General features: G+C 44.6%; 1 protein-coding gene across 1 annotated transcript in view; it reads left to right on the top strand.

Moving 5' to 3' along the window:
- olah (oleoyl-ACP hydrolase) overlaps positions 1-20,009 on the top strand; it is a 46,899-nt gene that overhangs the window by 18,239 nt on the left and 8,651 nt on the right. The window contains exons 4-7 of the mRNA XM_060904869.1: positions 8,162-8,300; positions 12,922-13,021; positions 17,189-17,358; positions 19,559-19,641. Coding sequence (XP_060760852.1) covers positions 8,162-8,300; positions 12,922-13,021; positions 17,189-17,358; positions 19,559-19,641 — 492 coding nt within the window. The remainder of the gene's footprint in view (positions 1-8,161; positions 8,301-12,921; positions 13,022-17,188; positions 17,359-19,558; positions 19,642-20,009) is intronic.

Genomic DNA, 20,009 nt, shown 5'->3' with positions numbered 1-20,009 from the left:
CCAGTTAGTTCAAAATGCAGCAGCAAGAGTCCTTACTAGAACTAGAAAATATGACCACATCACCCCTGTCTTATCCACACTGCATTGGCTCCCAATCAAATTTCGTATTGATTATAAAATACTACTATTGACCTTTTAAAGCACTGAATGGTCTCGCACCACAGTACCTGAGTGAACTTCTGCTCCTCTATGACCCGCCACGCCTACTTAGATCAAAAGGTGCAGGCTATCTGCTGGTACCTCGTATAGTGAAGGCTACATCAGGGGGCAGAGCCTTTTCTTACAAAGCCCCACAGTTATGGAACAGCCTTCCAAGTAGTGTTCAGGAATCAGACTCAGTCTCAGCGTTTAAGTCGAGGCTGAAAACATATCTGTTTAGTCAAGCCTTTTGTTAATAGTTTTTATTAGGTAAAGGTGTAGATCTGGAGGGTCCTCAGGCAGAGAGTGTTTTGGTAAACTGGGATGTATGGATGCTGTCAGTCCCCATCATTCACTCGCTCACTCAAGTTTGTTGACGGTGTAGTGGCTGCTGCTTTATGTCCCAGGGTGCCCTCATGTCTGTGTTACCTTCTGGCTCTCCCCTTTTAGTTATGCTGTCATAGTTAGTTTTGCCAAAGTCCCTGCTTGCACTCAATACAAAATGTATCCTGTTCTTACTCATTAGGTGACATTGGGCATACCTAACAACCTGTGATTTCTCTCTGTATCGCCCCCCCGTCTGTCCCTCTCTGAATTACATCTCGATCCTCTTCGGCTCCTCGGACTCGCCTGATCCATCCTGATGCCCTGCGTCTGGCTGGAGTCTCATCACATTGCTCCTGTGGAGGACGGCTTCATATGGACAATCGAAGGTTGCACTTGGAAGACGGCTCTGGACACTTACCGTAATACATTTATGTCTGACGACTACAGTTTACTTGCTAACTTTAGGACTGCAGCTGTCATGAACAGTTTTGCACTCAAGTTTCCATCAACGAACAGTTGATAACTTCAACAAAGCATACTTCATGTTAAAGCTATAATGATTTTCCTGGTTTCACAGTTATACTTTGTGACTATGTAGGACACAGTTATAGAAGCAAATTATTTATAATCCTGCTATCTGTTATCACCCAAATGAGGATGGGTTCCCTTTTGAGTCTGGTTCCTCTCAAGGTTTCTCCTCATGTTGTCTGAGGGAGTTTTTCCTTGCCACCGTCGCCACAGGCTTGATCATTGGGGATAAATTAAGGATAAAATTAGCTCATAATTCAGCCTTTAATTTTCTGTAAAGCTGCTTTGTGAGAATGTCCAAGATGGCGCCGCGGACGGTTGCCTCGGTACTTTGCTCTCTCGTACTTTCTAAGTTTTTGTGTATTTGTTGTGTTTTTTGCACTTCTTCTCTGGTCATATACTCCAGAGAAGAACTCATAAACATTGGAATAACCACCAGTAAAGTTTTTTCATCAGTTTTCATCGATCCGGAAAGTTTTCCAGAGCTACTTGTTGGAGGAGCAGCAGCTCTCTACGGTCTCCGCTGAGGACGCCAGAGACACCGGGGGAAGCGAGCCGGCACACTCGTCAGGCTGAGGCAGCGGGGGTTTCGCACTGCACTCCCATCTATTCACCTGGCTAACATCCGCTCTCTGGCCAACAAGATGGACGAACTGCTGCTCCTCAACACAATCAACACGGATTTTAACAGATCTGCTGCCTTGTGCTTCACCGAAACCTGGCTTGGTGAGCACATCCCGGACACTTCTCTCCACCTGCCTGGATTTCACCTACACCGAGCGGACCATGAAACGGAGCTCACGGGGAAAACGAGGGGGGGCGGAGTCTGCTTTGACATTAATGAAGGTTGGTGTACTGATGTCACGGTTCTAAACAAATCATGCAGTCCTCATCTGGAGACATTATTCATAAACTGCAAACCGTTTTATGCTCCGCGAAAGTTTTTCTTGTTTATTTTGGTTGGAGTCTATATCCCTCCTCAGGCTTGTGTTACTGAGGCGTTACAACCAGGGCTTTGAACCGGTTCAAGGAACGAAAACGAAAACCGGGAACGTTTTCTATTTCACATGGAACAGAAACGAAACCAGAAACTTTATTATTTTTTATGTTCCGGAACAGAAACGCTTATTAAAAATAATGGTAACCGGTTAATACCGGTTTTTATTTCGTTCCTCAAAGTTTCCGTAGCTTACAAATAAAAAAGTCATTCTTCTCCTGCGCAAGTTTCTATGACCCGCTGGGGTTCACTTCCTGTGTGACGTTCGCTGACTGAATGGAGAGAGCGGGAGGGTGGACTACTATCACGTCTCCACATCTTAAATAAGAGGTAAATATTGCAGTCTATCGTTATTCGAAAACGTCAATTTCAAACACGATATCAATATATTTGTCCACGTTAATGAGAGGCTCGCGAACATTAAATGACATTAACCTCTGTTAGCCTATCAATGCATAGGTAACACACAACGAATTATCTTTCATTTTTGGCACTTTTTCTGTTTGTGTAGATGGGAAGACATACTGCAAATTCAAATCGCCAAGATTTTTCCTTTGACCCAGCAACAAACAAATCGAAGTGCAACGTTGAGGGATGTGGAGCCGAAATAGCGGGCAACCATGGGGGGAATTTGCAGAGGCATATCCAAAGACGGCATCCGGACCTGTTCAACAACTCTTCTACTGACACCGCACAAAAAAGACCTGGCACAGGGCAAAGTACTCTAGATGCGGTCGTTGTTAAGAAGCCAAAATTGCTCAATGTACCCATTACATCCGAGGCCCTAGTAGATGCGTGTTTGGAGCTTGTCACAGTGAACGGCAGACCATTTTCCCTAATGGAGGCCAGTGGCTTTAAAAAAATAATCGACCCACTACAACAAGCAATTGGAAATGGTTTCGCAATTAATTCAGCCAACATTTGTGAGAGGGTTACAACACTTGCCGACAGTGAAAGGAGAAAACTGATGGATGAGCTTAGTGGCAGGCTTATCCTGTTGAAAATCGACAGCGCCACTTGCAGGGATCGCTCTGTTTTGGGGATTAATGTGCAATATACAGCTGGAGAAAACATTGTGTTACGGATGCTGGCTGTTCGAGAATTGTGTGAAAGACACACGGCCTCCTACATATCCTCTGTGGTACAGGAGGTACTGGCAGAGTATAAAATCAGCCTGAAGCAGGTGTACTCGATCACTGCGGACAATGGTGCCAACATGCAAAAAGCAGTGCAAGTATTGTCCGATCTGCAAGCGACAGGCCACGATGAGGAGGAGGAGAACAACGATGCGGACACAGAAGCTGACAACATGGAAAAAGAACCTGATATTGAAATTGATCCTGTTGTTCAGGGGCAGGTGTTGCGAAGTGTGCATTGTTCAGCACACACTTTACAGTTAGCAGTAGACGATGCATTGAAAGAGAAAGGGGTGTCTAACATCATCGGTAAAGCACGCCGTGTTGCTAAAAAGTTGCGCACTCCAAACGTTGTGGCCATTATCAAAAGAATGGGCCACAAGAGGGCCATAGTTGACTGCCCAACGCGCTGGCATTCCACGCACGATATGCTGGATCGACTTTGCGAGCTCAGATCATTTTGTGATGACATGTCACCTACAGTTAATGAGCTGCATTTAAGTGAATCCGAGTGGCAGGCCATTTCAAATGTAGTCAATGTGTTGAAACCTGCAAAAATTACCACTAAATGCATCCAATCAGAACAGCTTACCGCAAGTGACTTTTACGGCCTGTGGCTGAAGTGTGTGTTAGATACCGACAAAATTGACAGTCCCTTTGCCAAACGATTGGTCCAGTGCATGAAAGCACGTCAGCATACACTGTTTGAAAATGATGCATTTGTGGCGGCTGTATTTGTTGATCCTAGATATAGGCTATTTTTGACAGATAATCAGGCTGAGATGGCGAAATTACACCTGTGCCGCACTTGGGACATGATCCAAAACCTGTCCGCCGCCCCCAAAACAGACAGTGTAGCTGAGCGTTCTTCATCTGAAGATGACGATGAAATTGAGCAGCTGCTGGTGGCTAAAGAAAGAGAAACCACCGTCATACAAAAGGGCCGAGTTCCCATTGCATCGGTGTTAGACGCCTGTTCCAGAGAAGCGCGTTTAAAGCGCACCGAGAACGTCCTTCGTTACTGGGCATCCATGGCCGCTTCAAATGCAGATATGCACAAACTCGCAACGTCCGTCATAGCGCTCCCCGTGACCCAAGTCAGCGTGGAGCGTGCATTTTCATCTTTGAAGTTTATTCTTTCTCCGCTTAGGTCGTCCCTGAATGACAAAATTCTGGAGGATATTCTTTTCATCCGCTTGAATAAACAGTTTGGAATGTAAGCTAACCCATTTCCACTTCCATCTTTCTTGGTTAATTTTTAATGGGTAGGCTACTATAGTATGGGAATTACTATTTTTGTGACTGTACAGGATTTATTTTATTTTTATTATTATTGGCTATTATTATTTTTGGCAGCCTGGAAGGCAATGGTTTGGACAATTCTCGATAGTCTAATGTATGTCAGTCACAAATCTTTTTTATTTAACAACACCAGGTTACGGTGTAGCCTATATTTTTAAGTTTTTGTTGCCTACTAAACGTGAGCCACTTTTGTTACCTACTTCTTTGATAAATGTTAGCATGTTTGTTGATTAACGATACCTGATGGATATGGGCTATGGAATTGCATTTTATAGGCCTTTAGTAGGCCTATGCTAAGCTAAAAAAAAAAAAAAAAGACTTGTTACGGTGTGAATATTGGATGGCCTGTTTTTTTTCCCTCCTTTCCTTGCCTACTGTGAATGGTCACGACCAGGTTTGGTGACTTCTTTTAAGTTGGTGTAGCAACTGTTTATGGTGTAGCAAATGCCTAAGAAATGACTTGATGACTGATGGGCTGCGGGATTTTGTTGTTGCCCACTGAGTGGCATAGCCACATGACTTTATAATGTCGTTGATGTTTGTGTTGAAAATCCTTCGGTTAACAATAAACACATTTGAAATAATTGTTTTGAATTATTTCTTGTCTTATTTAATGAAGGTTGTAATAGAATTAGCCTACATTTGGCTTAAGCTGGATGAGACGGAGACATAATTTTATAGCCATTTGTTAAACAGCTGACACTGTCAGCTGTTTAACAAATGGCTATAAAATTGTCAGCCTGACAGGGAACGTAATTAACCGTTCCGGGAACGAATTTTTTTTGTTCTAACCAGTTCGGGAACGTCTATTTAATGGTGGAACCCAAAACCGGAAACGTTAAAATTCCGTTTCTGTTCGGAATGAACCAATAGGAAAAAAATTCTGGTTCAAAGCCCTAGTTACAACACCTGGCTGACCAGATAAACAACGTGGAGAAAAAACACCCGGACTCTTTGCTCATTGTTTTGGGGGACTTTAACAGAGCAAACCTCAGCCATGAACTGCCAAAATATAAACAGCACATTAAGTGTCCCACCAGGGACACTAACACTCTGGACCATTTTACACTGTTTTAAAGGACTCATACCACTCTGTCCCCCGTGTAGCCTTGGGACTATCTGATCACTGCATTGTTCATCTTATCCCGACCTACAGGCAGAAGCTGAAATCTGCTAAGCCTGTGGTAAAGACGGTGAGGAGATGATCTGATGAGGCCAAAGTGGAACTACAAGCCTGCTTTGACTGCACTGATTGGAGTGTTTTTGAGGCTGCAGCTTCAGACCTGCATGAACTGACTGATACCGTGACATCTTACATCAGTTTTTTTGAGGATATGTGTGTGCCCACCAAGACCTTCCGCACATACAACAGCAACAAACCCTGGTTCACTGCAAAACTCAGGCAGCTTCACCAGGCCAAGGAGGAGCCCTACAGAAGTGGGGACAGAGTCCTGTACAAACAGGCCAGAAACACACTGACGAAAGAGGTGAAAGCAGCTAAGAGGAGCTACGCTGAAAGGATCAAAAACAGCCTTTCAGCCAGCGATCCGGCGTCAGTGTGGAGAGGCCTGAAGAAAATCACCAACTACAGGAGACCATCCCCAACACTGCAATGAACCACCAACTGGCTGACGAGTTGAATGTGTTTTACTGCAGATTTGACACATTCGCACCTCTCCCCCCCTCAGACATTAAAGACTCATTTACACCCCCTGCTATTCTGCCTCCTCTTGCCTCTGACCCCACACCAGCACTCAAGATCTGTGAAGAGGATGTTTGTCAGCTTTTTCGCAGACAAAAGATCAGGAAGGCACCTGGCCCAGACGGTGTGTCACCCTCCTGTCTGAAGGTCTGTGCTGATCAGTTGGCCCCCATCTTCACCCAGATCTTTAATAGATCCCTGGAGCTGTGTGAAGTCCCGTCATGCTTCAAATGCTCCACAATAATCCCGGTTCCCAAGAAAACCACCATCACAGGACTGAATGACTATAGGCCTGTAGCCCTCACATCTATCGTCATGAAGTCCTTTGAGAGACTGGTGTTGTCACACCTGACGGTCATCACAGATCCCCTGCTGGACCCCCTGCAGTTTGCCTACCAGGCAAACAGGTCAGCGGATGATGCAATCAATATTGGACTGCACTACATCCTGCAACACCTTGACTCTGCAGGGACGTATGCCAGGATCCTGTTCGTGGATTTCAGTTTGGCGTTCAACACCATCGTTCCAGATATCCTTTACACCAAGCTCACCCAGCTCACTGTGCCCTCCTCCACCTGTCAGTGGATTATAAACTTCCTGACTGACAGGAAGCAGCAGGTGAGGCTGGGGAGCATCACATCCAGCACCCGGACTATCAGCTCTGGCGCCCCCCAGGGGTGTGTGCTCTCCCCATTGCTCTTCTCCCTTTACATCAACAACTGCACCTCAAGAGACCCGTCTGTTAAACTCCTGAAATTTGCAGACGACACAACGGTCATTGGTCTCATCCGAGACGGTGATGAGTCTGCATACAGACGGAAGGTTGAACGGCTGGTCTGGTGGTGCAGTCAGAACAATCTGGAGCTGAACACGCTCAAAACTGTGGAGATGACAGTGGACTTTAGGAGGAGACCCCCCACCCTGCCGCCCATCACCATCACCAACAACATTGTGACTGCTGTTGAAACCTTCAGGTTTCTGGGTTCTACAATCTCCCGGGACCTGAAGTGGGAGACCAACACAGTCACCATCATCAAAAAGGCCCAGCAGAGGTTGTACTTTCTGCACCAGCTCAGGAAGCTCAACCTGCCTAAGGAGCTGCTGACACATTTCTACTCTGCCATCATTCAGTCTGTTCTCTGCTCTTCCATCACTGTTTGGTTTGGATCGGTCACCAAACAGGACAAGAACAGACTGCAACGGACAATAAGGTCTGCAGAGAAAATTGTTGGTGTCAGCCTGCCCTCCATCCAAGACCTGTACCTGTCCAGAGTCAGGAAACGGGCAGGTAACATCTCTGCAGGCCCATCACACCCTGGTCACAAACTGTTTAAACTTCTCCCCTCTGGGAGATGCTACAGAACACTGTACGCAAAAACAACCAGACACGAACAGTTTTTTCCCTCAGGCTGTGTCTGTGATGAACAGCTAAAACCGGACTCAAATATCAGCAACATCAACTGTGAAATATCTGCACACTCATACTGTCATTCTGTGCACACTGTATATTTATATTTACTAATTCATCCTTGCACTATGCTGTCTATACATATATTTACCCTTCTACATGTACATAGCTTTTTGTTTTTTTCTACGCTTTTTATCTGTTTGCACTAAGAGAGCGAAGTGAAACCGGAGTCAAATTCCTCATGTTTGTGTTCACATACCTGGCAAATAAAGTTGTTTATTATTATTATTATTATTATTATTATTACTATTATTATTATTATGTCTGTTGTTAAAAACGCTATACAAATAAACTGAATTGACATGGTCAGGTGTCCACAAACTTTTGGCATATAGTGTACCATAAGCATACAGAATTGTGCTGTGTTTTTTGTTTGTTTTGTTTTTCCCTGTCTTCTCATTTTTTTAAAGGTTTCAATCAATTACTTTGAAACATATTGCCTAGTATGTTATTAAAATAAAAAAAGTCACACATTCATCCAGTGACAACTTTTTTGAATAAATCTGGAGGAAGTTTCTAGACAAATTTTCTGCCTGTGTAAATTTGACACCTTTTGGCTGCAGTTTATTCAGTCAGACTGCCTGGAAGGGAAGGTCGAGGAAAAGAACCCTTCTTCCAGAACATGCAGCAGATCCTTGATGAGGTCCTTGGTGTGATTTTACCGGTGCTCAAAGAGAAACCATTTGCTGTATTTGGACACAGGTAGGTGAATTTAAGTTAGCTGTGTGAGATTTCGTTTTGAGCTGCATTATATACTGTATTATTTGTTGGTTATACTAATAGTAGTCTTGTAGTTAAGACCACCTAAACGTGACCAAGCCATGACCAAGACCAGAGTATACGGAGACCAAGACAAGACCAAGATGTTGAGGGGTTAAGACCAAGTCAAGACCAAGACCAAGGCAGGGTGAGACTGAGTCAAGACCTGGACCAGAAGGGGGGCGAAGGAGGGTGACAGCTGTTAACAGTCATGAATATTTTGAATTAGTAATGAGTCACGTTATTGGTTGCATTTGAAGCAGGAAGTTTTACATACAATCACAGTAACAGTGTAAACAAATAAATCAGACAGTGCACAGGCAATTTAGCAAAATTCCCAAAGTTGTGGTCTTGACTGGTCTTGAAATAAAATCCTGAGTCCTCTATGTCCGAGACTGAGACAAGACCGAATAAAAATGCATTCAATTCCGAGACGAAACCAAGACCTTAAAGTGGTCTTGAGACCGGTCTCAAGTACTACAACACTAAGTTGGAGAGTGTATTGCAGTTGTAGAAAACTTTAATATGTTCTGAGAGACATGCTGTGGATATCCTCACATTATCATATCTTCCAGATGAATGTTTCTGTGTGTGTTAAACAGTCCTATGATACCAAATGTGTACAGTGAGTGAGTAGATTTGGTCAAAGTAATGAAGGCCAAATCATTAAATATAAAATTAATGGTTTGCCAGAGAGAGAGTGTGTGTGTGTGTGTGTGTGTGTGTGTGTGTGTGTGTGTATATATATATATATATAATTTCACTGGATATGAGCAGTCGTGTGCTCTGATTGGTCACTCTACTACTAGGATATCACCTGATATACTGTGAGTAGAGAAAAACAAAATGGCGGAGTGTGTTGCTGAACCAACTGAGGATGAAATAAAACTCTACTTGAGAACAAAACACAAAAAAAAGCACAACAAAATATGGAATAGAAGTATTTGATGATAAGAACGTATCTTTTTTTTATTTTTCAAGAAATTTTTGTGGTATATCAGCTATATTCCATTCATGGAATATACAATGCCTTGCAAAACTATTCATCCCCTATGGTGTTTGTCCTGTTTTGTCGCATTACAAGCTGGAATTAAAATTGATTTTTGGAGCGTTAGCACCATTTGATTTACACAACATGCCTACCACTTTAAAGGTGCACATTTTTCGTTTTTTTTTTTTTTACAACCGCGATTCCAAAAAAGTTGGGACAAAGTACAAATTGTAAATAAAAACGGAATGCAATAATTTACAAATCTCAAAAACTGATATTGTATTCACAATAGAACATAGACAACATATCAAATGTCGAAAGTGAGACATTTTGAAATTTCATGCCAAATATTGGCTCATTTGAAATTTCATGACAGCAACACATCTCAAAAAAGTTGGGACAGGGGCAATAAGAGGCTGGAAAAGTTAAAGGTACAAAAAAGGAACAGCTGAAGGACCAAATTGCAACTCATTAGGTCAATTGGCAATAGGTCATTAACATGACTGGGTATAAAAAGAGCATCTTGGAGTGGCAGCAGCTCTCAGAAGTAAAGATGGGAAGAGGATCACCAATCCCCCTAATTCTGCGCTGACAAATAGTGGAGCAATATCAGAAAGGAGTTCGACAGTGTAAAATTGCAAAGAGTTTGAACATATCATCATCTACAGTGCATAATATCATCAAAAGATTCAGAGAACCTGGAAGAATCTCTGTGCGTAAGGGTCAAGGCCAGAAAACCATACTGGGTGCCCGTGATCTTTGGGCCCTTAGACGGCACTGCATCACATACAGGAATGCTTCTGTATTGGAAATCACAAAATGGGCTCAGGAATATTTCCAGAGAACATTATCTGTGAACACAATTCACTGTGCCATTCGCCGTTGCCAGCTAAAACTCTATAGTTCAAAGAAGAAGCCGTATCTAAACATGATCCAGAAGCGCAGATGTCTTCTCTGGGCCAAAGCTTATTTAAAATGGACTGTAGCAAAGTGGAAAACTGTTCTGTGGCCAGACAAATCAAAATTTGAAGTTCTTTATGGAAATCAGGGACGTCGTGTCATTCAGACTAAAGAGGTGAAGGACGACCTGAGTTGTTATCAGCGCTCAGTTCAGAAGCCTGCATCTCTGATGGTATGGGGTTGCATTAGTGCGTGTGGCATGGGCAGCTTACACATCTGGAAAGACACCATCAATGCTGAAAGGTATATCCAGGTTCTAGAGCAACATATGCTCCCATCCAGACGACGTCTCTTTCAGGGAAGACCCTGCATTTTCCAACATGACAATGCCAAACCACATACTGCATCAATTACAGCATCATGGCTGTGTAGAAGAAGGGTCCGGGTACTGAACTGGCCAGCCTGCAGTCCAGATCTTTCACCCATAGAAAACATTTGGCACATCATAAAACGGAAGATACAACAAAAAAGACCTAAGACAGTTGAGCAACTCGAATCCTACATTAGACAAGAATAGGTTAACATTCCTATCCCTAAACTTGAGCAACTTGTCTCCTCAGTCCCCAGACGTTTACAGGCTGTTGTAAAGAGAAAAGGGGATGTCTCACAGTGGTAAACATGGCCTTGTCCCAACTTTTTTGAGATGTGTTGTTGTCATGAAATTTAAAATCACCTAATTTTTCTCTTTAAATGATACATTTTCTCAGTTTAAACATTTGATATGTCATCTATGTTCTATTCTGCATAAAATATGGAATTTTGAAACTTCCACATCATTGCATTCTGTTTTTATTTACAATTTGTACTTTGTCCCAACTTTTTTGGAATCGGGGTTGTAATTGTGACACAAACAATAATTAAAATGAAAAAAACAGAAATCTAGAGTGTGTATAGGTATTCACCCCCTTTCGTATGAAACCCCCAAAGAAGAGCTTGTCCAACCAATTCACTTCATAAGTCACATAATTACTTGATTAAGATCTACCTGTATGCAATCAAAATGTCACATTATCCATCACATGATGTCTGTATAAATCAACCTGTTCTGGGAAGGACCCTGACTCTGCAACACGACTAAGCAAGCAACATGAGAACCAAGGAGCCTCCAAACAGGTCAGAGACAAAGTTGTGGAGAAGTATAGATCAGGGTTGGGTTATAAAAAATATCCCAAACTTTGAATATCCCACGGAGTGCCATTAAATCCATTATAGCAAAATGGAAAGAATATGGCACCACTACAAACCTGACAAGAGAAGGCCATCCACCAAAACTCACAGACCAGGCAAGGAGGGCATTAATCAGAGATGCAACAAAGACACCAGAGACAACACTGAAGGAGCTCCAAAGATCCACAGTGGAGATGGGAGTATATGTCCATAGGACCACTTTAAGCTGTACACTCCACAGAGTGGGGCTTGATGGAAGAGTGGCCAGAAAAAAGCCATTGCTGAAGAAAACACATTTGGAGTTTGCCCAACAGCATGTGGCAGACTCCCCAAACACATGGAAGAAGATTCTGTGGTCAAATGGGACAAAAGTTGAACTTTTTGGCCATCATAGGAAATGCTATGTGTGGCGCAAACCCAACACCCTGAGAACACCATCCCTACAATGAAGCATGGTAGTGGCAGCATCATGCTGTGGGGATGTTTTTCATCTGCAGGGGAAAGCTGGTTAGGACTGAGGGAAAGATGGATGGCACTAAATACAGGGCAATTGTGGAGGAAAACCTGTTTGAGTCAGCCAGAGGTTTGAGACTGGAACGAAGGGTCACGGTCCAGCAGGACAATGACCCTAAACATACTGCTAAAGCTACACTGGAGTGGTTTAAAGGGAAACATTTAAATGTCTTGGAATGACCTAATCAAAGCCCAGACCTCAGTCCAATTGAGAATCTTTGGCATAACTTGAAGATTGCTGTACACCAACGCAACCCATCTAACTTGAAGGAGTTGGAGCAGTTTTGCCTTGAGGAATGGGAAAAAATCCCAGTGGCTAGATGTGGCAAGCTCATAGAGATTTATCCAAAGCGACTTGCAGCTGTCATTGCAGCAAAAGGTGGCTCTACAAAATACTGACATTAGGGGGTGAATAGTTATGCACGTTGAAATTTTCTGTTATTTTGTCCTATTTGTTGTTTGCTTCACAATAAAAAATTCAAATCTTCAAAGTTGTAGGCATGTTCTGTAAATGAAATGATGCAAACCCTCAAACAATCCATTTTAATTCCAGGTTGTGAGACAACAAAACCCGAAAAATGCCAAGGGGATGGGGGGTGAATACTTTTGCAAGGCACTGTATCTGATATACCACTCAACGCCAGTCAATATTATTTAAATATGTCACGGTTTTGGATCTCCATGTCCCAGATGTAGCTCATATGAAAAATACGAGTGGCATATTTCCCAGGAAAACACTCTTTTCCTTATCATTTTATCACATCATGTCCAGCCCCAGTCCTCCTCTGTACTGTATGTTTAATTCAATTTTGTTTGCACTGTGGTTTTCAACATTTATAATGCTCTGTATATCTGTACATGTATTCATTCTAAAAGGCTGCAACGTATTAACGTATTGATCTATTTTCTCTCCTGTGTTCGGTTATGTTACAGTTTTGGTGCCATGACGAGCTATGCGTTCACTGAGTATATGAAGAAGGTTTACAATCTTGAGCCTGTTCATGTGTTTCTCTCTGGAGCTTCTGCACCTTACGTAAGTGTGATGTGTTCATTGTGATTCTTTGTACACTAAAATAGGTGGAACATGTCTTGTAAAGGGTTAATTAGTGATTTTAGTGTACCCCATTCTTCCTGGATACAGGGATGGGGGAGTGTAAGAGAGTTTTGTGTCATAATTGTGTAAATGTTATTTGTTAAAAGAGAAGTTGGTTAATTTGAGTGAAATGTTCAGAAGCTAGGGTTTAGAGCACAACGTTTCTTTGTGAAAGTGAACCAAAATACTGTATGCAGTTGCCTGAATAACAAATGAGAGAAAATCTTACACAGCTCAGAGAAGGTGTTACAGTGTAAAGTGTTAATTAGTGGCTCAAATTATGACTGTATTCAGAGTTGAGTCATCAATGACCGTTGATGAGATCTGCAAGCAGTAAATGCAGGATATATTTCAAAATAAAAGTTCTAGATGAAATTTCTGTCTCTCGTCTCGTCTTCATCCGCTTATCCGGGGCCGGGTTGCGGAGGCAGCAGTCTGAGCATGGAAGCCCAAACTTCCCTCTCCCCAGACACCTCAGCCAGCTCCTCGGGAAGAACACCGAGGCGTTCCCAGGCCAGCCGAGAGACATAGTCCTTCCAGCGTGTCCTGGGTCTTACCTGGGGCCTCCTCCCAGGGGGACATGCCTGGAACACCTCCCCAGGGAGGCGTCCAGAAGGCATCCGAAAGAGATGCCCGAGCCACCTCAGCTGATTCCTCTCGATGTGGAGGAGCAGCAGCTCTACTCCGAGCTTCTCCCGAGTGACTGTGCTTCTCACCCTATCTCTAAGGGAGCACCCAGCTACCCTGCGAAGGAAACTCATTTCGGCCGCTTGTATCCGCGATCTTGTTCTTTCGGTCATTACCCAAAGCTCATGACCATAGGTGAGAGTCGGAACGTAGATCAACTGGTAAATCGAGAGCTTCGCCTTTTGGCTCAGCTCCTTCTTCACCACGACGGACCGGTAAAGCGGCCGCATCACTGCGGAGGCTGCACCGATCCGCCTGTCAATCTCACGCTCTATCCTTCCCTCACTCATGAACAAGATCCCTAGATACTTAAACTCCTCCACTTGAGGCAGGGCTTCTCCACCAACCTGGAGAGGGCAAGCCACCCTTTTCTGGTCAAGAACCATGGCCTCAGACTTGGAGGTGCTGATTCTCATCCCAGCCGCTTCACACTCGACTGCAAACCACCCCAGTTCATGCTGAAGGTCCTGGTTTGAAGAAGCCAACAGGACAACATCATCTGCAAAAAGCAGAGATGAAATCCTGTGGTTCCCAAACAGGATTCCTTCCAGCCCCTGGCTGCACCTAGAAATTCTGTCCATAAAAATTATGAACAGAACCGGTGACAAAGGGCAGCCTTGCTGGAGTCCAACATGCACTGGGAACAGGTCTGACTTACTGCCGGCAATGCAAACCAGACTCCTGCTCTGTTCGTACAGGGACCGGACAGCCCTTAGCAAAGAGCCCCGAATCCCATACTCCCAAAGCACCCCCCACAGAATACCACGAGGGACACAGTCAAATGCCTTCTCCAGATCCACAAAGCACATGTGAACTGGTTGGGCAAACTCCCATGAACCCTCGAGCACCCTATGAAGGGTATAGAGCTGGTCCAGTGTTCCATGACCAGGACGAAAACCGCATTGTTCCTCCTGGATCCGAGGTTCGACTATTGGCCAAATTCCCCTCTCCAGGACCCTGGAGTAAACCTTCCCAGGGAGGCTGAGAAGTGTGATTCCCCTATAATTGGAGCACACTCTCCGGTCCCCTTTCTTAAAAAGAGGGACCTCCACCCTGGTCTGCCACTCCAGAGGCACTGTCCCCGACTGCCACGTGATGTTGCAGAGGCGTGTCAGCCAAGACAGCCCCACAACATCCAGAGACTTGAGATACTCCGGGCAGATCTCATCCACCCCCGGTGCCTTGCCAGCGAGGAGCTTGCAAACCACCTCAGTGATTTTGGCTTGGGTAATGGATGAGTCCACCTCTGAGTCATCAGTCTCCGCTTCCTCAATGGAAGACATAACGGTGGGATTGAGGAGATCCTCGAAGTATTCCTTCTACCGCCTGACAATGTCCCCAATCGAGGTCAACAGTTTCCCACCCGCACTGTAAACAGTGTTGGCAGAGTACTGCTTCCCCCTCCTGAGGCGCCGGACGGTTTGCCAGAATTTCTTTGAGGCCGACCAATAGTCCTCCTCCATGGCCTCACTGAACTCCTCCCATTTCCGAGCTTTTGCCTCCGCAACTGCCCGAGCTGCGGCATGCCTGGCCTGCCAATACCCATCAGCTGCCTCAGGAGTCCCGGAGGCCTACATGGCCTGATAGGACTCCTTCTTCAGCTTGACAACATCCTTTACTTCCCATGTCCACCACTGGGTTCGGGGATTGCTGCCATGACAGGCACCAGAGACCTTGCAGCCACGGCTCCGAACAGTCGCATCTACAATGGAGGTACAGAACATGGTCCACTCAGACTCAATGTCCCCCGCCTCCCTCGGAAGCTGGGAGAAGCTCTCCCAGAGGTGGGAGTTAAAGACCTCCCCGACAGAGTGCTCGGCCAGACGTTCCCAGCAGACCCTCACCATATGTTTGGGCCTGCTAGGTCTGTCCGGCTTCCTCCTCCGCCAGCGGATCCAACTCACCACCAGGTGGTGATCAGCTGACAGCTCAGCCCCTCTCTTCACCCGAGTGTCCAAGACATAGGGCCGGAGATCAGATGAAACGACAACAAAGTCGATCATCGACCTCCGACCTAAGGTGTCCTGGTGCCACGTGCACTTATGGACACCCCTATGCTCAAACATGATGTTCATTATGGACAAACCATAACTAGCACAGAAATCCAATAACAAAACGCCACTCAAGTTCAGATCGGGGAGGCCATTCCTCCCAATCACGCCCCTCCAGGTGTCACTGTCATCACCCACGTGAGCGTTGATGTCCCCCAGTAGAACAATGGAGTCCCCAGTCTGAGCACCTCTCAGTACCTCTCCCAGGGACTCCAAGAAGGCCGGATACTCTATACTGCTCTTCGGCCCGTAGGCACAAACAACAGCAAGAGCCCTCTCCCCAGTCCGAAGGTGCAGAGAGGCGACCCTCTTGTTCACTGGGGTAAACTCCAACACATGGCGGCTGAGGTGAGGAGCTATAAGCAAGCCCACACCAGCCCGCCGCTGCTCACCATGGGCGACTCCAGAGAAGTGGAGAGTCCAGCCCCTCTCGAGGAGCTGGGTTCCGGAGCCCAAGCTGTGTGTGGAGGTGAGCCCGACTATCTCTAGCCAGTACCTCTCAACCTCCCGCACAAGCTCAGGCTCTTTCCCCCCCAGCAAAGTGACATTCCATGTCCCAACAGCTAGCCGCTGTGTTCGGGGATCAGGTCATTGAGGCCCCTGCCTTCGACTGCCACCCAATCCACACTGCACCAGCCCCCTACGGCTACCTCTGTGGGTGGTGAACCCACAGGAGGTCGGGCCCACGTCACAACTTCAGGCTGAGCCCGGCCGGGCCCCATGGGCAAAGGCCTGGCCACCAGGTGCTCGCATATGAGCCCCAACCCTGGGCCTGGCTCCAGGGTGGGGCCCCGGCTGCGCCATACCAGGTGACGTCACGGTCCTTGTTCTTTTAATATCCATAAGGGGTTTGGTGAACTGCTCTTGGTCTGGCCTGTCACCTAGGACCTGTCTGCCTTGGGAGACCCTAACAAGGGCATAATGCCCCCAACAACATAGCTCCTAGGATCGTTCAAGCACACAAACCCCTCCACCACAATAAGGTGGCAGTTCTAGGAGGGGTGAAACTTCTGTAGTCTTTTAAAAAGAAAACTTTTTCATGTAGAAGTAGTTTAGCAAAGAAAGCTTGCTAAGCTTATGTGTTCGTAACCTCCCAGTCATGAATAGCCACGACCTTTATGAAATGAGCAATCCAATAAATGAGCAGTAACATGGCTAATACAGTATTTAGGAATGAATGCTTGCTTGATTTAATATTTTGGAGTTTAGATCATTACATTTAATTGAAAAGCATGAAAGAAGCACTAAGATGGCTTCTATGATTGTTATCCATGTTCTATACATTTTCACATGCAGGACTTCATTCTGGATTGTTCTCCTGCATGTGCTGAAAATGCATAAGCTCATCATCAATGATCTTCTTTTGCAGTCAGAAACTAGATTGCAGGCCCCACGTAGAAGCCACCTGTCTGATGAAGAATTCCTCCAGTGGATGATCTCCCTTGGAGGAACGCCTCCTGAAATCCTGGCCAATCCTGAGGCGCTAAAGTTATTCCTGCCAGCCTTGAAAGCAGACCTAAATGTAGTAGAGAACTACAGGTAAGTAGTTGGAACAAAAAGGCAGTGTTTGCTTGGTGTAAATGAAACAAAGCAGTATAGTTTACTTATTAGAAGAAACCGGTGGCCCTATTTATATATAAAAAAGATCATGAGGAATGACATGGCTCCTTACCCCCTACCCCCCCGAAGTCCATAGAATTATAGATTGAACTTTATGTCCTTTTATTCTACATTAAACTTTTCTCTTTAAATGTAAACCATTGATGCTAAAGAAGGCAACTGGACTTGCTTGAAATCCTTGAAGACATTTCATCTCTTCTCCGAAAGAAGCCTTTTGGATGAGAAGTGAAAGGTCTTCAAGGATTTCATGCAAGTCCAGTTGCCTTCTTTAGCAACTACGGTTTACAATGACCTGGATGACTGAGAACCTTCACAGGCATATTTTCCCAGTGTAACTCAAAGTAGTGAACGGATTTTGATGAAATTTTGAGTAAAGGTGGGCCACGGGACAAGGAACAATTGATTTAGGTTTTGATGCAAATCTAGATATGTATGTGGATCCAGATATGTACTAGTGCATCTCAAACAATTCTTTAAGTTCGTTTCTTAAGACAAGGATTTTTTAAGATGTTACCTTGTTGTTGACAGTTTCGGCGATAAACTTCCGCCTTCTTCAAAACAGTCACCAGATGTCGAGTGATGACGTGCCTTATCAGCTGATGTTACTCTGTGGAGGCGTGAACGTCCTGCCCAATTTGACAGGTAGTCCACGCCTCCTGCTGTCAGGTCGCTCCTCCAGGACTGCGCTCCAGGTGTGCGACAGCGCATACGCTCCCTCATCCCGGTTCATAGTCCTCTGCGCCTGCTTGCGTATCTCCACTGCTTCTAAAATCCACCGCTGGTATCTATTTTCTTCAGCGCGAATGACTCTGGCCTCTTCCCAATTCATTATATGATTTTGTCATTTACAGTGGTCTGAAATGGCTGATTTTAGGTTTTCTTGGTGTGCTTTTTCTTTTTCGGATCTTGTGAGTCTTTTTGTTGTTTCTTTTTCACATTCTATTTGGTGTTCTTTTCTGCGAGTATGGAAGCATCTGCCCGTTTCACCAATATAGATTTTATTACATGAACGGCAAGGGATTTCATATATGACGTTGCATTTATTGTCCAGTTGTGTTTTGTCTTTGGGGTGAACTAGCAGCTGTCGGAGGTTCTTGTATGGTTTGACCGGGGTGTTGATGTGGTATTTCCTCATGGATCGTTGAATGTGACAAAGCCCCGGTTTGTTTTTTCGGTGTTTTTCTTGTTTGTTTGGGGCTTTGTCACACTAGTATACATAAAAGGAGTTACAGAACGCATCCAATGATCCATGAGGAAATACCACAAATTCTGATTTTCATTTTTTTTTTTTCATTTATTTTGTTTTTTTTTTACTTTCTCTTCCTTTTTAATTTTCTTTTGTTCATTTATTTTTTGTTTGTTGTTTGGGTGTGTTTATCTGCATATGTTGGGGAGGGTGGGTCGAGACCGGTTCCATTTCTGTGTATTTGGTTTTTGTTTATTTTGTTTAATTTGGGACTGACAGATTTTTTTAAATCTTGGTCTCGACCCGAATCATTTTTTTTTCTTTAATGTATTTTGTAAATATACTGGTGTGTCTGTTGTACAAAATGATTCGAAATAAAGTGTGTGTATATATATATATATATATATATATATATATATATATATTATCCTGTTCTACAGGGTCGCAGGCAAGCTGGAGCCTATCCCAGCTGACTACAGGCGAGAGGCGGGGTTCACCCTGGACAAGTCGCCAGGTTATCGCAGGGCTGACACATAGAGACAAACAACCATTCACACCTACGGTCAATTTAGAGTCACCAGTTAACCTAACCTGCATGTCTTTGGACTGTGGGGGAAACCGGAACACCCGGAGGAAACCCACAGTCTCGCCCATAGTCAGCTGGGAGAGGCTCCAGCTTGCCTGCGACTCTGTAGGACAGGATAAGCGGCTACAGATAATGGATGGATGGATAATTCATCCATGCACAAATTATGATTTTGTGACTATTTTACTTTGTGCACACAATTAACTGTTGGCACCCCAACAGTATTGTAAACTAAATAATCAGATGTGTTGGATCAAGTGCTATTTTATAAGCCGCCAAAAATGAACCCGGACCACTTAAATTAATGCATAATATTTAATGTTTGTTTGTTTGTGTGTGACTTGCAGGTGTAGCAGGCCGGCAACCCCTTTCCTGTCATGTCCGGTGTCATGCTTTGATGGCAAGGAGGATTTGCCACATGACCTACAAGGTCAGAGGTGCAGCCACACTGGATAATTTGATTTTCTGCAAAATATATGTGCCAGCATTATTACTCTGTGAACCCTGAAGAGGAGCCAATACACTGTCTCAAGATTATGAATGCCAAGTACACTCACTGTGCACTTTATTAGGAACACCTGTGCATTCATGCAGTTTTCTAATCCGCCAATCATGTAGCAGCTGCGCAATGCATAAAGTCATGCAGATACAAATCAAGAGCTTCAGTTCTTGTTCACGTCATACATCAGAATGGGAAAAATTGTGATCTCAAACTGTGACTTTGATGGTGGCATGGATGTACACCCCCAGTTCCAAAAAGCTGGGACGCTGTGTAAAACATACATAAAAACAGAATGT

Source organism: Neoarius graeffei, chromosome 22 (assembly GCF_027579695.1).
Source record: "Neoarius graeffei isolate fNeoGra1 chromosome 22, fNeoGra1.pri, whole genome shotgun sequence".
Classification (NCBI taxonomy): domain Eukaryota; kingdom Metazoa; phylum Chordata; class Actinopteri; order Siluriformes; family Ariidae; genus Neoarius; species Neoarius graeffei.
This window is presented reverse-complemented; position numbering and strand designations above follow the sequence as displayed.